Source organism: Anabrus simplex, chromosome 3 (genome assembly GCF_040414725.1).
Source record: "Anabrus simplex isolate iqAnaSimp1 chromosome 3, ASM4041472v1, whole genome shotgun sequence".
Lineage (NCBI taxonomy): Eukaryota > Metazoa > Arthropoda > Insecta > Orthoptera > Tettigoniidae > Anabrus > Anabrus simplex.
The window spans coordinates 382,403,761-382,421,598 of NC_090267.1; the positions used below are offsets into that span (position 1 = coordinate 382,403,761).

Sequence of the window (17,838 nt, forward strand, 5' to 3'; positions counted from 1 at the left end):
CTAGGTTTAGATACTTAGGCTCCAGTGATACAACTAATGGCAACATATTAATGGATCTATGAGCACGAGTCAATACTGTCAGACTGGTGTAACATCTCTGTGACTGAAAGATGCAATTGTTTCTTGAATCTATCATACAATATTATTTCCTTAGCTTCCACTGATATATGCTCGACCAATATCCAGTTTGAATACTCCATTAATTCTATGTCTAAGTACTGTATTCGCTCTTTAGAACTCAATATCTTGGTCTGATTTCTATTCCTTCTCCTGTTTGTCTCATCTTGTCATAACCATCATTTTGATTTTCTCCATATTAATCACAATTTTTCATTGTTCATTTTCAATTTAGTGCATCAAGCTGTCCTTAGACATAATCATAATATCTCATCGCCATAAGACCTATCTGTGTCGGTGCGACGTAAAGCAACTAGAAAAAAATCATAATATCATTTTAATATTTGTGTTCATTCTTGTACCTACATATGCTGTTCCATATCATTATATTGAAAATCCACAGCCTGTTTCCAGTCATTTGAGCAGGTCAGGAATTGAATGAATGAGGCCCCCATCTAGCAGCGAGGATAAGAATTGTGCCAGCTGCCGAAGCCTATTGCACTCCTCTGGGGCAATGATTAATGACTGACAGATGAAATGAAATGATATTTGGAGTGTGTTGCTGGAATGAAAGATGATAGGGAAAACCAGAGTACCCGGAGGAAAACCTGTCCTGCCTCCACTTTGTCCAGCACAAATCTCATATGGAGTGACCAGGATTTGAACCACAGATCCCAGTGGTGAGAGGCCGGTGAGCTGCATATCGCTATATTATAAACAGAAAGGTGACAATACTCTTCCCTGTCTCCGTCCAACTTCTATTTCAACCATCTTGTGGAATTTAAAAGTTTCTTCTATAATTTTTATGATTTCCTTCCAACTTCTTTTGGTACCAAACTTTCTCAAACTTTTGTTTTGGGGTCATTCCAAATCATCATCATATCTTCCCCAATCTTTCCCATACTAACAAGGTTTTTCCACACATTGCTAAAAATGGACTCCACTACTGAGCATTCTCCTTTTTCAGTTTGCCAATTAATCACCACTGCTCTGTTTAGGGCAGTCACCCAAGTGGCAGATTCCTTATTTTGTTGTTTACCTAGTGTTTGATTTCAAAGAAGTTCAAAATTTATCAACTATCTCCTGTTAACGTAAGAAATTTCATTTTTTGTCCGTATTGAACTGAGAATTACAATAAATAAACTTTTTAATGTCCACCTATTCAATACAATGATAATGTTGTTATATAGTACAGTACTAGTTTCGATGCATTTTTGCGTCATCTTCAGCTGTACAAAGAAATGGAAAATAGGCAAATTATATAAAACTCATGAAAGACCTTAAATTGTGCGTAATATAAAACCCTATGATATCTACATCAAAAATGACACCTAGTGAACACTTGTTGAACAAGTAAAAGACTTGTGAGTCAAACATATACTGAACAGTTCTCAAGTTGATTGATGTCCCTGTGGACATACAGTAGTGAGTTCAGTAAATTTGGTGAGCTGTTTACAATAATAAAACATTTTGAGTCCATTCAAGTATGGTTCATAATCTGCAGAGACATTTTAAAAATCGTGAATAATGCTGGATAAAACTAGGTTACACCTAGGTTAGTTGAATGGACACAAAATGTTTTATTATTGTAAACAGCTCACCAAATTTACTGAACTCACTACTGTATGTCCACAGGGACATCAATCAACTTGAGAACTGTTCAGTATATGTTTGACTCGCAAGTCTTCTACTTGTTCAACAAGTTTTTACTAGGTGTCATTGTTTTTATTGTGGACATCACAGGGTTTTATATTACGCACAATTTAAGGTCTATCATGAATTTTATATAATTTGCCTATTTTCTGTTTCTTTGTACAGCTGAAGAAGACGCAAATATGCGTCGAAACTAGTACTGTATATAATTAGTATGTTGTAATTACATCTATATAACAACATTATCATTGTATTGAATAGGTGGACATTAAAAAGTTTATTTATTGTAACTATCTCATGTGGTAAATTATTCCAATCCCTAACTCCTCTTCCTATAAACAAATATTTGCCCCAATTTGTCCTCTCGAATTCCATTCACTGCACTCTGTTTACGTGGATTGACAGGGCGAAACTTTAAAATCAGAACGAAAGAACATATTAGATCATAGAAATAGCATAAAGTCACAGTTCTCCAATCATTCCTTCAATCCATATCAGCATCTCAAAATTCTTCACATTGAAACCAAGGGCTCCATATTAAATTATAGAAATTATAGAAATACAAAAGTGTATAAAAAATAACCAAGAGAACACTCTGTTATTAACTTAGTTCCGGTACTCTATTCTCATTCGTATGTAACTTGTTTTGATATCTAATGTTCACACTACGGAAGGTTTGTTCAGCGGTTTTCAAAATGTATTTCTTAATTTAATGTTTGACATTTATATGCAGCTTAGTTTATAAGACAATTCTATAGAGTCTGCATTTTGCACAAAAGTTAGCATGATAATTTTGTTTTGTTTATAGGCTGAAGATTGCTTTCAATCAAGCTGAAACTCATGTAGCTGAAATGGAATAATTTGTGCTAAACAGTACATTTAAAACCCATCATTGTGGGTAACAATACCATGAGATCTCTGCTACAACCATTAGATCATTATTGATAGACAGATGCTTGAATCACTCCAGTCTGGCTGCTATTGTATTTGAATTTTTTAAATGTCATAGGTCAAATGGTTGTTTCTGGCTTCTAGGGAGTTGTAGTCTTCTTGAACAAGAATGGTGACCATTCATCAAAATTTATTACCTTATCGAATTTCATAATTATTGGCTTTCATCTCTAGGTAGCCTACATAATCTTTGAGGGTATATAATACATCAACAGTTTCAATGTTGAAAACATTTCTTAGTAGATTAAGTAGGGGTCCCCATACTACAAAAAAACGTTAAAATTAAGCAATTTCCTCAATTGTGCCGAAAGTTGAAGGGCTAAAGGGCCCGGAAAGGTTTCAAATTGAGAGTTTTGGATAGCTCTATCAAACTAAAAAACAAATTTTGAAAATCACTTCCGACCTAAATGCAGTTCCGGCAAAACAGCCTAAAATCGCTTCTTTCTTTACTCGTTTTCTTTATGATTCAAATCCTAGCCAAATTAACTTATTTACATTTTTAATAGGGAAGATGCATAATTTTCAAAAATATTTTTTTGAAAAGCACACCAATGAAATAGTACGTAAACATATTACATTGTGGTAAGTTGCCTTGTTTTCTACCATTAAAAAATATTTAAGAGCCTTTCCGCAAGGCGAATGAAAAGACCTCTGATGTAAGCGGCACACTGTGACGTCACGATCCAGTACTGCATGCAGCTCTACCAGCCATTGTGCATCAGCCGTTGCTAAAAGCCAATTGTTTATTATTCATGATCGCGAATAACTTCAAAATGACAGAAGAAAGGTTCAAAACAGCACATTCAGACGAACTACCATGTGCAGATGTCATCATTCTTGAAAAATAGTGACTTTTGTGGCCGCAGAAATTCGCGGATAAAAAGCAAGTTTGTAAGTGGCGTCTTTTATATGCGTGCAATGTACTGTAACTCATAGTATTAGGATAACAACGAACCTGGATAGAAATCACATCACTTTCAACATTTCCTTCTAAACTGATTCCCATATTAAAGAATAACATTTCATTTTTGGGCTTTCAGCATTAGTAAAGTAAGAAATCGGATTTCAGCACTAACATAAACATATAGGTAGCATTATAGTACTAGTCCGCCTCTGTGGTGTAGTGGTTAATGTGATTAGCTGCCATCCGCGGAGGCCCGGTTTCGATTCCCGGTTCTCCCATGAAAGTTGAAAACAAATAGTACGAGGGCTGGAGCGGGTTCTACTCAGCCTTGGGAGGTCAACTGAGTAGAGGGGTTTCGAATCCCACCTCAGCCATCCTCGAAGTGGTTTTTAGTATTTTCCCACTTCTCCTCCAGGCACCTAAGGCCACGGCCATTTCCTTCCCTCTTCCTTGTCTACCCCTTCCGATCTTCCCATCCAACAAGGCCTCTGTTGAGCATAGCAGGTGAGGCCACCTGGGCGAGGTAATTGCCCTCCTCACCAGTTGTATCACCATACCCAAAGTCTTACGTTCCAGGATACTGCCCTTGAAGCGGTAGAGGTGAAATCCCTCGCTGAGTCCAAGGGAAAACCAACCCTGAAGGATAAACTGATTAAGAAAGAAAGAAAGAAAGATCATAGTACTATAGGGCTATAATCTTTTTTTTTTTTTTTTGCTAGGGGCTTTACGTCGCACCGACACAGATAGGTCTTATGGCGACGATGGGATAGGAAAGGCCTAGGAGTTGGAAGGAAGCGGCCGTGGCCTTAATTAAGGTACAGCCCCAGCATTTGCCTGGTGTGAAAATGGGAAACCACGGAAAACCATCTTCAGGGCTACCGATAGTGGATTCGAACCTACTATCTCCCGGATGCAAGCTCACAGCCGCGCGCCTCTATGCGCACGGCCAACTCGCCCAGTGGGCTATAATCTATCATTCCCAAAAAAAATATATATATATATATATTTATGGTTGGGACAACTGGCCTTCACACTTCCTGGGCCCGTGAAAGAAAAACATTAAATATCTTGGTGGAGGGAAAAAGTTAAACATGATAAAGATAAATATGACTTCATCTAGTTTTCACAAGTCGGGCTGAGTGGTTCAGACGGTTGAGGTGCTGGCCTTCTGACCCCAACTTGGTGGGTTTGATTCCTGGTTCAGTCCGGTGGTAAGGTGCTCAAATACGTCAGCCTCGTGTCGGTAGATTTACTGGCACGTAAAAGAACTCCTGCAGGACTAAATTCCTGCACATCGGTGTCTCCGAAAACCGTAGAAATAGTTACCGGGGTGTAAAGCCAATAACATTAATTACATTTGGCGTTTAACAAGCTGAGCACATCAGGCAAGAAAAGTGTCCTGGTGACATTTTAGTCGTTCAATACAGTAATGTCTTTGGGTACTGAGACTTTTACTTTTTTAAATTTTGCTATTTGCTTTACGTCACACCGTCACAGATAGGTCTTATGGCGACGATGGGACAGGAAAGGCCTAGGAATGGGAAGGAAGTGGCCGCGGCCTTAGGTACAGCTCCAGCATTTGCCTGGTGTGAAAATGGGAAACCACAGAAAACCATCTTCAGGGCTGCCGACAGTAGGGTTCGAACCCACTATCTCCCGGATGCGAGTTCACAGCTGCGCGCTCCTAACTGCATGGTCTTCGGTTGATTGACTAGCTTGTATTACCTAAAACTTAGGCTAAGTTGGATAACATTTTAAACACCAACATCACTATTTTCACCTGAGTGCAATTATGTTCTTTATTTCATTAATATTATGATAATTACTATAATTGAGCACTGTTAACTTATAAGACCCCAACAGACAAGCACTGGTTTTGTGTAGAGATATGCATTTGTTACATTCACGTTGTTTTCTTTCATGATGTACACGCCTATTTTTTGTTATATTATAGAGTATTTAGCTATAGGCCTAATTTCTTTACAAATGTAAGCTCTTCAATAAAGACATAAATAACTGTCGCATGCCAAGATAAATTGGTAGAATTAGAGCTGTCAATATGGTTCATAACCCCTTCGATTTATTACCTTGATATGGATCACCCAAAACATAGGTTAAGTTTGGAGAATACTTTAATAATCAGCATTAATTAATGCACTGTTTATTACTTTCATAAATTCCAATATGTAATTGAAGCATTAAATTAAAGCATCATACATTAAAATTTAAAGTTTTACCACTAGAACTGACATGGAAAAGTGATTGAAAGTTCAAACTAATTCATCTTATGTTAAAATCGTCAAAAAATAAACTGTAGACTTTTCTGATATATCACCAGCATTTCTCCGGCTCACCAAAACTCATTTCTCCCTAGTTTTAGCGTCTTTTGAACATTTATAAACAATTTGTTTGGGATGGTATGCGATGTGCTATTGCACATCGAAACTCTACACCATTTATAAGTGTTCTGCTGCACTGTCTGCGCAGGATTCATTTTAAGTCTAAAATATACCACTCAGATTATTATCCAATGTATAGACCTCGAATTTAACTATACCAGACATTAACATAAAGTAGAAATACGCAAAGTGTATCCTGCTTCTCACAGCACACTAGGTGTTATTTCGTCTGCTAATTCAGTCAACCTGTACGATGACGTCAGACCATTGAGATCGCGTACTTGCGTCAGTGAAATTTTCGTACTTTAATTTAGATTTTTATTGTGTTTGGAGTTATTATTTGTACATTCTGATGATATTTTTGACTTCTGCATGAAATTTTGAAACAGATTAGCATATTTTTAATTAAAACCCCGGATCATGCATGTTCCCTATTGTAAATGATTAATATCCATGGTCTGGGGACTGGGTGTTTGTGCCATCCTTAACGCTGCTTTCCTCACATTCATCACTCTACACTTCTGCAATTCCAATTACACGCAGGTTCATATCATATGGTGCAAGTAGGGGCAAAAGATCTCTATAGGTCGACGCCTCGAACAAATAGCATTTAAAAAAATATATTTACTTAGTTCTTTCTGTAATGTGTTCCTTGGTTCAATACCCTCAGGAGATTTTTGATTTTTTTTTTTTGAAAATATGTCCACACCGAATGTAGTTATAAGGGCTTAAGTGAAACTCTGCATTGACTCACATTAGCGCTTGTAGTGGTAGAAAAAGGCAAACTGCTAATCTAATCGGCCGGATAACAATGATTATTAAGAAAAGGATTGTAATTTTTAGGAATAAATAAAGAATATATTCTCATACCTTATTATATTTACCTAAAATTCGTAGCTCATATCCCTAGGATGTTTTCAACATTGAATTGCTTGCCTGAGGGGATTTTAATTTCTACTTGAATACACCAGATTTTATGTCGTAAGGTAGATATGAATGTCCTCATTCAGGAAACCTGCGAGTGGTTGACTGAAATCTGCCAATGTCAGTCAAAACCACACACATTCTGAACATGTTGTAGTTTTTATTTTTCCCAGAGCACCTGTTCAAAAATAAGTTAAGATGTTTCACACTTTGTGGAACATAGTGTCTTACATGGTAGCTTAAGTAGTAGCACACCTCATTCCTCGTTGCCCTCGTGATAAAGAGAGGCTACAATATGTCATGTAGATCATGTACAGGGTCTCTCATTTAAACCCAGACCAAACGCACGGTGTTTGTACTCTGCGCTACAGCAGCTGCAGTATGGGAGGCGTGCGCCTAGTTCTTGACCTTGTAAGCAGCCTGCATGTGTTCGACTGACAAGCATGAGTTGCCAGTCTGACTCTCACCTGTTAACATGGTGAGACAGTTATCATTGCAACACTGTATTTTCGCATGTAAAAGTTCTGGTTCAATCTTATTGGTTGTGTGAAAAGTTATAACTCTCGCTATTAGTGTGCAGAAAATCCTAATGGCGTTTATAAAGTCTCTCATTATGATAGGAAGATTGGTGTTTGGTGCGCTGTTAGTGCAAGATGAATAATTGGGCCTATTTTTTTTTGAGACAACATGAAATGCAGAGAGGTACCAAGATGACATTTTGACACCATTCTTCCATCAGTTAATGGGAGAAGAAATATCGCGTGGGTGGTTTCAACAAGATTCATCCCCTGCTCATACAGCAGAAGATTCCCTTCTTATAATCTCAGAAGTGTTTGCAGACATTGATCAGTGCAGGTCTGTTTCCCCCCTCATTCTCCAGATCTAACAGTGCGTGATTTTTACTTGCGGGATAAACTGAAAGAAAAAGTGTATCAAACAAATCCTCACACATTGGAGGAACTGAAAGAAAACATTACAAATGAAATCAGAAACATAAAAGTGGCAGAACTCACTCTTGTCAGCCAGAATCTGGTTACAAGATACAATGCCTCTATAACCCATGAAGGATGACACTTCCAGCATCTTTTATCAGGAAAGATTTCATATAAGATTGTATACATGCTTAAAGCAGGATGGCCGCAAGTTCGGACGAGGCAGCTGCCATAGCACAGATTACAAACAACGTGCGTTCGGTCTGAGTTTATGTGAGAGACCTTGTATGTTACATAAATTAACCCACAACTGATGCAAGTTAAATATTTCCTAAACAGGAATGCTGGGCAAAGACAGATTTTACATAAAATCAAATGCAGATCAGTGGTGATTGATTGACTGTAAACTTCAACTCTTTTGCCAATATTACGGTATGGTAGTACCATATTTGTTTGTTTGTTTGTTTCAAAGGTATCTGAGATTGAGCTCATAATGGTGCCTCAATCACACAGCAGATAGTAGATGCAATCTAAATTATACACAAAAAGTGTCTGGCATAAAGTAGTCAACTAGTTTATGCTTGAAAGTAAACAATGTGAATGTCTTTTATGTAATCAGAAATGGTATTAAAAATATATACAGAGTAATTCCATAATGAATTTGTACCAGACTTATGTATTTGTGTAACATGAATTTTTGAAGCACTTCTAGTGTAGTTCCCATGGATATCTGAATTAGCCTTACAGGAAATATTGGAGTGTATCAACTTACACTTTAGCTAAAAGACCATGATAGCTGGAGCTTTTTGATGGGGCTAGTGAGTGACAGAATGTTACAATACTCGTATAAATGTGCAGTAGGAGTCAACATCAGTAGGTTGAAAATAATTTCCATTGTTCTTTTATGCAAGATCTTGATTGATTCGAATTGTTCCTTCTTGCAACATGCCTAGATATGGATCACGTGTTTCTCTATAAGTGCAAGGTAAATACATTTTTATGGGATAATGCTATTTGCTGTTGTTTCTCTTCTTTCAATCCTTATTGTAAAGTGCATAAACAGCAAAAGTTATTGCAAGAGAATAGAGATGAACTTCATAATTAGTTTGCACTCGCAAACATTTTATCAAGGCCATTAAAGGAGAAAATATAGATTAGAATGTTCAGAAGACTTACAATGGCTATCAAATCTTTACAAACAATTGTAATTTAATCAGAATTTTTATTGCTGGTATATTTGAAAACCAAGACTGGTTGTGCAGTAATGATATCAACAATACTTACTTTTCCCCCCCATGTGTTTTGATAAATTAGCTGCCAACAACAACAGAACAGATTTTTCTTCACTTACGTGAGTCACATATTTCAGTTTTGAACATAAAAATATTTGTAGCCTGATTACCACATCACATAGTAGTAAATGCTGCACATTTTCGTAAATGTGGGAAGTCTATACCATAAATTGAAAATATCAACTCCGTATATGTCAAGTCACTGGTCACCACTGCCAGACACAAAACCAATGTCAACAATACTGTAAAATATATACTATATATGTGTCATAGAAAGATAACCATTTTAAATCATCATCATCCATTCACGTATTAGACCTAGTGGTGTATTAGGATCCTATAAAGCATTCTTTCTCCAACGATTCATTTGACAATCAATGGATCTTGTTCCTGTAGGGTAGTTCTTCAGAATTTCTGCGACAAATCTTCCTGTAACCATACTTCAAACAGAAATTTTCCGCCATGTATACCGGCATATTGTACTGCTGATTCAATTTTGAGTTCCTTCAATACTGTTTCATTTCTTTTATGATCCCTTCAAGTATATCCTGCTGTTCTTCTCATGTATTTCATCTCATTAGTGGCAATTCTATTAGCATCAGTTTTCCTTATTGTCCATGGTTCACTTCCATAGCATAAGACTGGTCTTGCTAAGGTTTTATAGACATGTAAGTTATGCGGGAAATGTCTTAACTAGGGACAGCTTCATAACCTGACTTGTAACTCCCAAATTTTTGTATATTTTGAGATTTTGTGGTAAGTCAGCCTCCTCCAAATAAAATAATTTAAGATTATATAACAAATACAGGCCTCAATCTTGTTCAACTTTGTTATTCACTGCTCTTATAGAAGGCTGTCTTTGTTGCTACACAGCATCATCCGTCAATAATAATAATAATAATAATAATAATAATAATAATAATAATAATAATAATAATAATAATAATAATAATAATAATAATAATAATAATAATAACAACAACAATAACAACATAATATTAGCGATCCTTTATAATGCCATGTGGTTATGAGAAAACATCCATGATATTTTGTTTTTGAACATATAACCAGAGTTGGAAAGTAATCAAGTAAAAGTAATTTTATTACCTGTAACAAATATTTTTAGTAACTTTTACTTGTAATTACTTTTCAAAAAATGTAAGTAATTTAGGTTCTTGAAATAAAATTGCAATTGTTACAGTTGCATTGTTGCACTGAGAGTTTTGCAACTTTGAAGCCCCAGCACTCGCAAGTCATCACACCAAGGGAACAAAGCCAAAGATACCGTAAAACGTGCACTTGTTTATTTACTTGCAGCTTGTTGTGGTTACTGGTTGAGATTTACGACTTTGTGAGTTTGCACATGGTCAATAATGGAACAGAAATAAACATGTGATGGTGAAGGGATTAAAGAAATTACATTTCCTTATTTCAAATAATATTCATTTTGAAAGTTCTAAGGTATCATGTTTAGTCTCAGTGATGAAACCAGAGAAAGTTATGAATGCCTGTGATAGGACACACAGTACTTGTTGAGGAGCATTTGAATTAAATTGCTTATTTTCAACAACTTGGTTTAATCTGTGGAAATCAACATATTCAGGAACAAACTAACACAGACATTAACATCATAGTTCATAAAGCTATGTCTCTATGCTAAAAAAAAAAAGAAAGAGACAATATGGCATAATATCTCTTTCCTTGGAAATGATGGTATCATTCCAGCCCCATGTGAAAAAAAAAAATCAGTGATGTTCTTGTAGTTTGAAAGAAATGTAGATAAACAACAGAAAAGGTAATGTCATACTACAGTTAGAAATGAATGAGAATTCTTTTAATGAATCTATAAAAGTTAATTATCTCTTACCTGAAGAGCAATAATTGGGCCACCATTCACAAATTGTAAATCTTGCAGAAGAGGCATAAGGCGATTATAATAATCTCTTACTGCTTTCGTATATCCAGCATATGATGTGCGCACTTTCATTTCTGGATCTCTCAACAGCCAGCTAAACGGAGGGTTAAGAATGGTAATTTTAATAAGTCATTAATGACAATATAATTATACCACACAAACTACAAAGACGGTAGGGAATCAGTGAGGAATACCCTCCATAGAGATTTTTTGTATTTTATTAGTTTTGTTTCAAAGACTGATTTTGGCAGTTACAAATGAATAGTTAACGGACTACAGTACTTGATTTAAAATAGGACTAATATGAAAAATTCCATATCAACATCATCATCATCTAAAAACACAAGTTTGTCATATGTACACAGTATACAAGTACCAAGTATACAAAGCTGGTGATCAACATATCCCAAGTTTCTTATCTGCAGAAGCAGTAACAGCTATCTTCCTGTTCCCTTTTTTGTGGATTAGAGCAGTCATGCTTTCATTCAATCAAGAACTACTTAAGCCACCTTAGTTAATTCAGTTATTTGATTTTTTTTTTATTTTTTTTATTTTATTTTTTTTTATTTTATTTTATTCAGGCTGAATTCTATCAACATTTCTTCAACAGAGACTAATTCCAGTTTCATTCCCCTTCCATGGAAATCTATGATGAACTTATTCATAATGAAAGTACTTAGCATAGCAGTGTAATCTAAATATATAAAATAAGAGTTTTTGTCTGTACATTGCTCAGAATTTGAAAAGTATGGTATTTCTGTATCGATAATGTCCACAGTAACAACGAAATGCACTTTTTACTTTTCCGTAGTGTCTGTCTGTCTGTCTGTCTCTATGTACACGCATCACGAGAAAACGGCTGAAGAGAATTTAATGAAAATCGGTATTTGAAGTTGGGGGATGAGCCACTACAATCTAGGCTATAAATCATTTTACTCATGCTGAGTGAAATGGTAGTTTAGGGGAAGGCCTAAAATTGAATTCTCAAATGTTTATATTATTAGTGGTCCTATTGATAAATATAGCATAACTAAAGTTACACAGAATTAAATTTCCAATAATTTATGTCATACATTGTTACCGTACCAGCTTTGATAACACAGATATTCATGAATCTGTATTTTTTTTTTTTTTTTTTTTTTTTTTTTTTTTTTTTTTTTTTTTGCTAGTTGCTTTACGTCGCACCGACACAGATAGGTCTTATGGCGACGATGGTACGGGAAAGGGCTAGGAGTGGGAAGGAAGCGGCCGTGGCCTTAATTAAGGTACAGCCCCAGCATTTGCCTGGTGTGAAAATGGGAAACCACGGAAAACTATCTTCAGGGCTGCCGACAGTGGGGTTCGAACCTACTATCTCCCGAATACTGGATACTGGCCGCACTTAAGCGACTGCAGCTATCGAGCTCAGTAATCTGTATTTTTATTGCCAAGTCCAAATAAATGCCGAGCCATGAGAATATGGGTTAACAGAATTTAATGAAAGTCGGTATATAGAGTCGGGGAATAAGAAACTACAGTCTAAGTTATAAACAATTTTATTCACATTGTATGAAATTGTAGTTTACGGGAAGGCACCTAAAATTTAATTTTTAAATACCTATGTTATTGGTCCTATCAAAAAGTATCACATAAAAGTTATACAGAATACAATTTCCGACCATTTATGTTTTATCCAATTTTACCATACTGACTATGATAAGAGTGGTATTTCGGAGTCGGAAGAAAACTAAATGTGAAGGTCTACAATATTGAAAGCGCATAACATTGATCAACAATAACATTACATTGACCATTGTTTGTGGCGATGTTCTTTGTCTCTTATGCTGCCGATCAATTTCGATAGATGGGATTACTGCTGCGTACCGAGTATAACAGCCTGACTGAGTATTGGCGAGAAATAGTTGTTGATTTAGAAAACTTTCTACTTTAGCATGTCATTCCTCTGGTTCATACATTTTCTGATACCGTACTGCTGGTACGTAACTCACTGGTTCATCATAGTACTCCACCTATTCGATCCCTACTCTGATGCACTGTTTTGAATGAGCAGTGTGCACTCTTAAGGCAGAGGCTCACTTAGTAGTAGTAGGAGTAGTAGTAGTAGTAAGACCTGGTCTAGAATTACAATTTAGGCATATTCCAAATCATAGCACCACAATTCACTAAATAACTCAAAATTCAACCCTGGAAAGAGCCGTTTCTTAAAAAGAGATTCTTCCTCTTCACTTTCATTAAATTCTACATTAATTTTATTCAAAATTAGCAGTGAAGAGGGGTTTTCTCCTCTGGCTTGGAAAGAAAAAATTGCCTCCAAGTCAGATAGATTTTTCCGCCGCCAGTGTAGTGAATTGAGATTTTCCGACTTATCGGGTACTCCTAGGAAACAAATTAGTAAAAGGGCATAATTTTTGCCCTGGGACTCTCCACTACTCGACCCCCACTCCGAAAAAGACTAAGAGTGTTCACGGATCACAGCTGTCTGTGGCCTGGTCATTCCAGCTCTGGAACTTTGGACTGTTCGATCGGCAGCGTAGTACTGTTCGTTAAAAGTGGAAAAATGTGTAGTTTTTCATTTGATCGACTATTTAATGTGAAATCATTGCTTTTACTTGCGCCATTCCTACTGACGTCATTGTAATGACATATGTTCATTTTAGTTGGGAAAAACCACTAATACAGTCTTTCTGAGGATGTAAAAAGGCAGATGAATAGGGAGTGTCTGCCATTATAATGCAATTCCCCAACCTGATTGTGACTGATGGAAGGCAAGCGGGCCTACCATTACAATGACATTTCCCTAACGCAGTCTTCATAGAAGAAAAGACGTTTGGTGATTTCTCCGTCGCGTTTCCAGGGTAACGTTAAGAGCTATGTAATTTAATACATTCTTGCTCACAACGTGTACTCTACCTAAACTACAATTCTGTATACAATGTAGAATTCTGTAGCAAAGCACAGGTACATCATCTAGTATGCAAATAAAAATTAATTTGTGGTCATTAGCTATAACCATGTATGTGTATGATTTGTAAGTTTACAAACTTCAAAACACTGACATTTCAATGAAGTGCCATTTGGAGTTGCAGATGCTTGAAAAAATATACAAGTAGAAGTTCTTTAGGTCAGCATTCCTCAAACTGTGATCTAAGGTTCTACGAACAAGTTATAGAGGTTATACAAGTTTGTAAATAGGCCAACTATGATGGAAATAATTCATCCATTCTTAGTCTATTCTACACTGATCAAGATTTACAGGCTTCTTTTATTTGTATTCTGTAATTGTGATTCAAATTGTAAAAGCTTTTAAAATTTATTTTATGCTCAGAGGTACAACAAAATGTATACAAAATCATGAAAATATCAGTCAGTAATAACATGAAATATCACCAATACTCTGGCGTTATTAAACTAAAAACTCTTATTATGTCATATACTTTGGACAATCTACTGTTATGCGACATTTATTTAAATTGTGTCTCTTATCGGCACTTATAATTTTGGTGAATTATTGCTTTCTGCTATGGACCTCGTGTTCCCGGCCTAGTGACTGTGCTGAACTACGATCTTACCACGATTATATGAGACTGGAATTTTACTCTATGGGAAGTATTGGATTGCTAAACTATGTGTCTGGTAGAGCTCAGAAACAGCCTACTGGTCATCTACTCTTGACGATATGCGGCGAATTTGACTTTTCCTCACATAGTTGTTCTGTGTTTTACTGCCGCTGAGGGTATAACTGCCGCATATAACAGCTCATTCTCGGTGTCTGCCGCACGAGAATGGAATCGTTTACCAGATGACGTCAGAGGAATACCAACTACAGTGTCATTTAAAAGAGCGTTAAGAGGTATAACAGGATGCGAGTGACCTGTGAATTTCTGGCCTTTCAGTGATCGTGCTACTACATTATTATTATTATTATTATTATTATTATTATTATTATTATTATTATTATTATTATTATTATTGCTGTTGTATGTCCTACTGTGGTGGAATTTTATTTCAGTTGTATTTTGATTGTGTTTTAATTGTGTCTTCTAGTATTAATTACAGCAGTATTACTTATGACTTTAATGTGTACTAATTGGTTTAGTGTAAGAGAAGGCCCAATGGCCTTAACTACGCCAATAAAGACATTTATCTATCTATCTATTTATCTATCTATCTATCAATCATTGTGGACTGTCACGCGGACTTGTACGCCATCTATTAGTGCGCATAGCTATTGCAGTGTGGTTTTGGACGGCGCCACCAGGGCGAGTAGCGGGACTTGTGAGTGTCGCTCCTACTGGCGAACTCTGAAGGTGATATTCTGCGCATGGAGGTGAGAGAGAGCACACTTTGACTTGGAACTGATAGCTGGTGCGACCGCTGCTAACACTGTGTTCCCGAACTGGTATAGGGTAATGCCCTGAAACACCACCGCATCTAGAGATGGGATTTGTATTATCTTTTTGGTTCAGTATTAACCATGTTATTCCTTCAGTGTATATACGTAGATAAGTACGTTGTTTTATTTTGTACTTGTGAAGTGGTAGTGTTTGGTCAAGTACGTGGTAAGTTATCTTGGCACCCGACTTACTTGTAAATATGTTTAATTAATTATTTCTGTTATATATTATATTCAAGCTGGTGTGTTACATGGATGTGATGGATATCTAAGTTTGGTGATACTGAGTTCTGGTTTCAAGTGTGTGTGTAGTACGTAACGGATGGTCATTATTGTGCCAAGATAATATTTGAAATTCTTCGTTTCCTTATTTCTTGAAGTTTGTGCTTCTTTTCTTCTGCCCTTATATTGGCGTATTTGCGAGTGATTTATTTCTTGGTGATATGATTTCATGCATGTGCCGTTACCTGTGGAAATTTTGCTTATTAATTTTTCTCCTCTTTCGTCTGTGTTTGGTAGGCACTTTAGGCCTATTCATGTTCATTTATGGTTTCTCTCTTGTGAGAGTTTCGTGCTTCTTGGCATGCGTTTTGGCTTTCGTGTGCCCGTAATTGACCGAACACTACACTACACTGGCCTCTAAAATTTTTTTCTTTAAAATTACTTTATTATTATTATTATTATTATTAGCAGTAACATTTTCGTAAGATGGTAAATGCTTTTATTTCTTAGTAAATATTTTATTTGAGTTTGGTTAGGTTATTTTCTTTCCCTTTGGGGGCATTTAATATAATATTACTCTATTGTTGGTGTAATATCGCATTAATGTTATCTCACTTTCAACAGTACTATTGTTAACGTTCAGTAAGTCGCGGGTTTGGGCTGCCCTGGAGCGAAGGATATGGTGCCTGTATCTTATCTTATCTTAGGTTGGGGATTGTTGTTGTTATCTATTCGTGCTTGACAGTTACGTAATTTTATTATTGGCGTGAGTGTGTATTGTCTCTGCCGCGATGACTGTATCTTGTGTATTGCTCCGTGAATACTACTATGAGTTGATTTTCTTCTGAAACCGTTGGTTTGGTTTTGTGTCCTGGTGATGTGAAGTGATCTGCTCGTGCTATTTTAGAGATGTTACTTGTCGTTCTCTATATGCGATTTTCTATTTTACGCAATAAAAATATCACACGAGAACACTTTTACGTATTTCTAAAAAAAACAACTTTATTATCGCTACGAACTTATCCTGTCAGATGGTGAAAAAACAATCACTCGTCACAAAAACAATCTACAAAGAAAAAATATACATGTTTCACATCAGAGACCTAATGGTGCTGTTCCCTGACGCCATATTGGAAGTCTGTGTGTCCGTACGTCCGCACGTTATACGTCCATGGACACGAAACATAAATATAATAACATAATACTTTCGGCTCATCATAAAACTTCAAAATACGAGTATTGAAGGTTTTATCATAATTAGGATACCTGTCCTACGACAATTATCCCCCCCTAAAACCTTCAATACTGATTCCGGACCTTTCTGTTTCTAGGTCTTAAATTATACCTAGAGATTCCGATCTCCATGTCTTCAGTTCTCTCATCCTCCAAGGTCGGTACCGACACATGTTGATCCTCTCTGGAGTTCGTGTCCTTCTGGGGTCCTTTAGAGAGTTCCCACTCGCCGGTCCCTCCGCCTTCTGTTAGGGTTTGAGGCAATACCTTTAATTCTGATGTATGCACCTTCGTCGGCGGCATAGTTTTCAGAAGATACACACCATTTCCCAACTTTTTCTCCACCTCAAAAGGTCCGAGCCATTTTGGGGCCATCCCAGCGTGGAACTTTTGAGGCTTGTTGCTGAGGGGATGGTTTCGACGAAGAACTAGTGTTCCCGGTCTGAGCTCCGTTTGGTGTAATATCGCATTAATGTTATCTCACTTTCAACAATACTATTGTTAATGTTCAGTAAGTCGCGGGTTTGGGCTGCCCTGGAGCGAAGGATATGGTGCCTGTATCTTATCTTATCTTAGGTTGGGGATTGTTGTTGTTATCTATTCGTGCTTGACAGTTACATAATTTTATTATTGGCGTGAGTGTGTATTGTCTCTGCCGCGATGACTGTATCTTGTGTATTGCTCCGTGAATACTACTATGAGTTGATTTTCTTCTGAAACCGTTGGTTTGGTTTTGTGTCCTGGTGATGTGAAGTGATCTGCTCGTGCTATTTTAGAAATGTTACTGTGGCTTAATTATCGCGCTTGTTTACCATAGTTTTGTGATTGTAAATTATTTGTATCTTGGGCAAATTTTTTTTCTTTTCAAACGCGGTGCGAGTTTGTGGTTGTGACATTATGTCC

At 36.5% G+C, this 17,838-nt stretch overlaps 1 protein-coding gene across 2 annotated transcripts in view; it reads right to left on the reverse strand.

Moving 5' to 3' along the window:
• The window catches only part of LOC136867357 (beta-galactosidase-1-like protein 2), a 212,971-nt gene that overhangs the window by 67,435 nt on the left and 127,698 nt on the right, over positions 1 to 17,838 (reverse strand). For both annotated transcript variants that reach the window (XM_067144526.2, XM_067144525.2), the window contains exon 4: positions 11,040 to 11,181. In XM_067144526.2, coding sequence (XP_067000627.2) covers positions 11,040 to 11,181 — 142 coding nt within the window. The remainder of the gene's footprint in view (positions 1 to 11,039; positions 11,182 to 17,838) is intronic.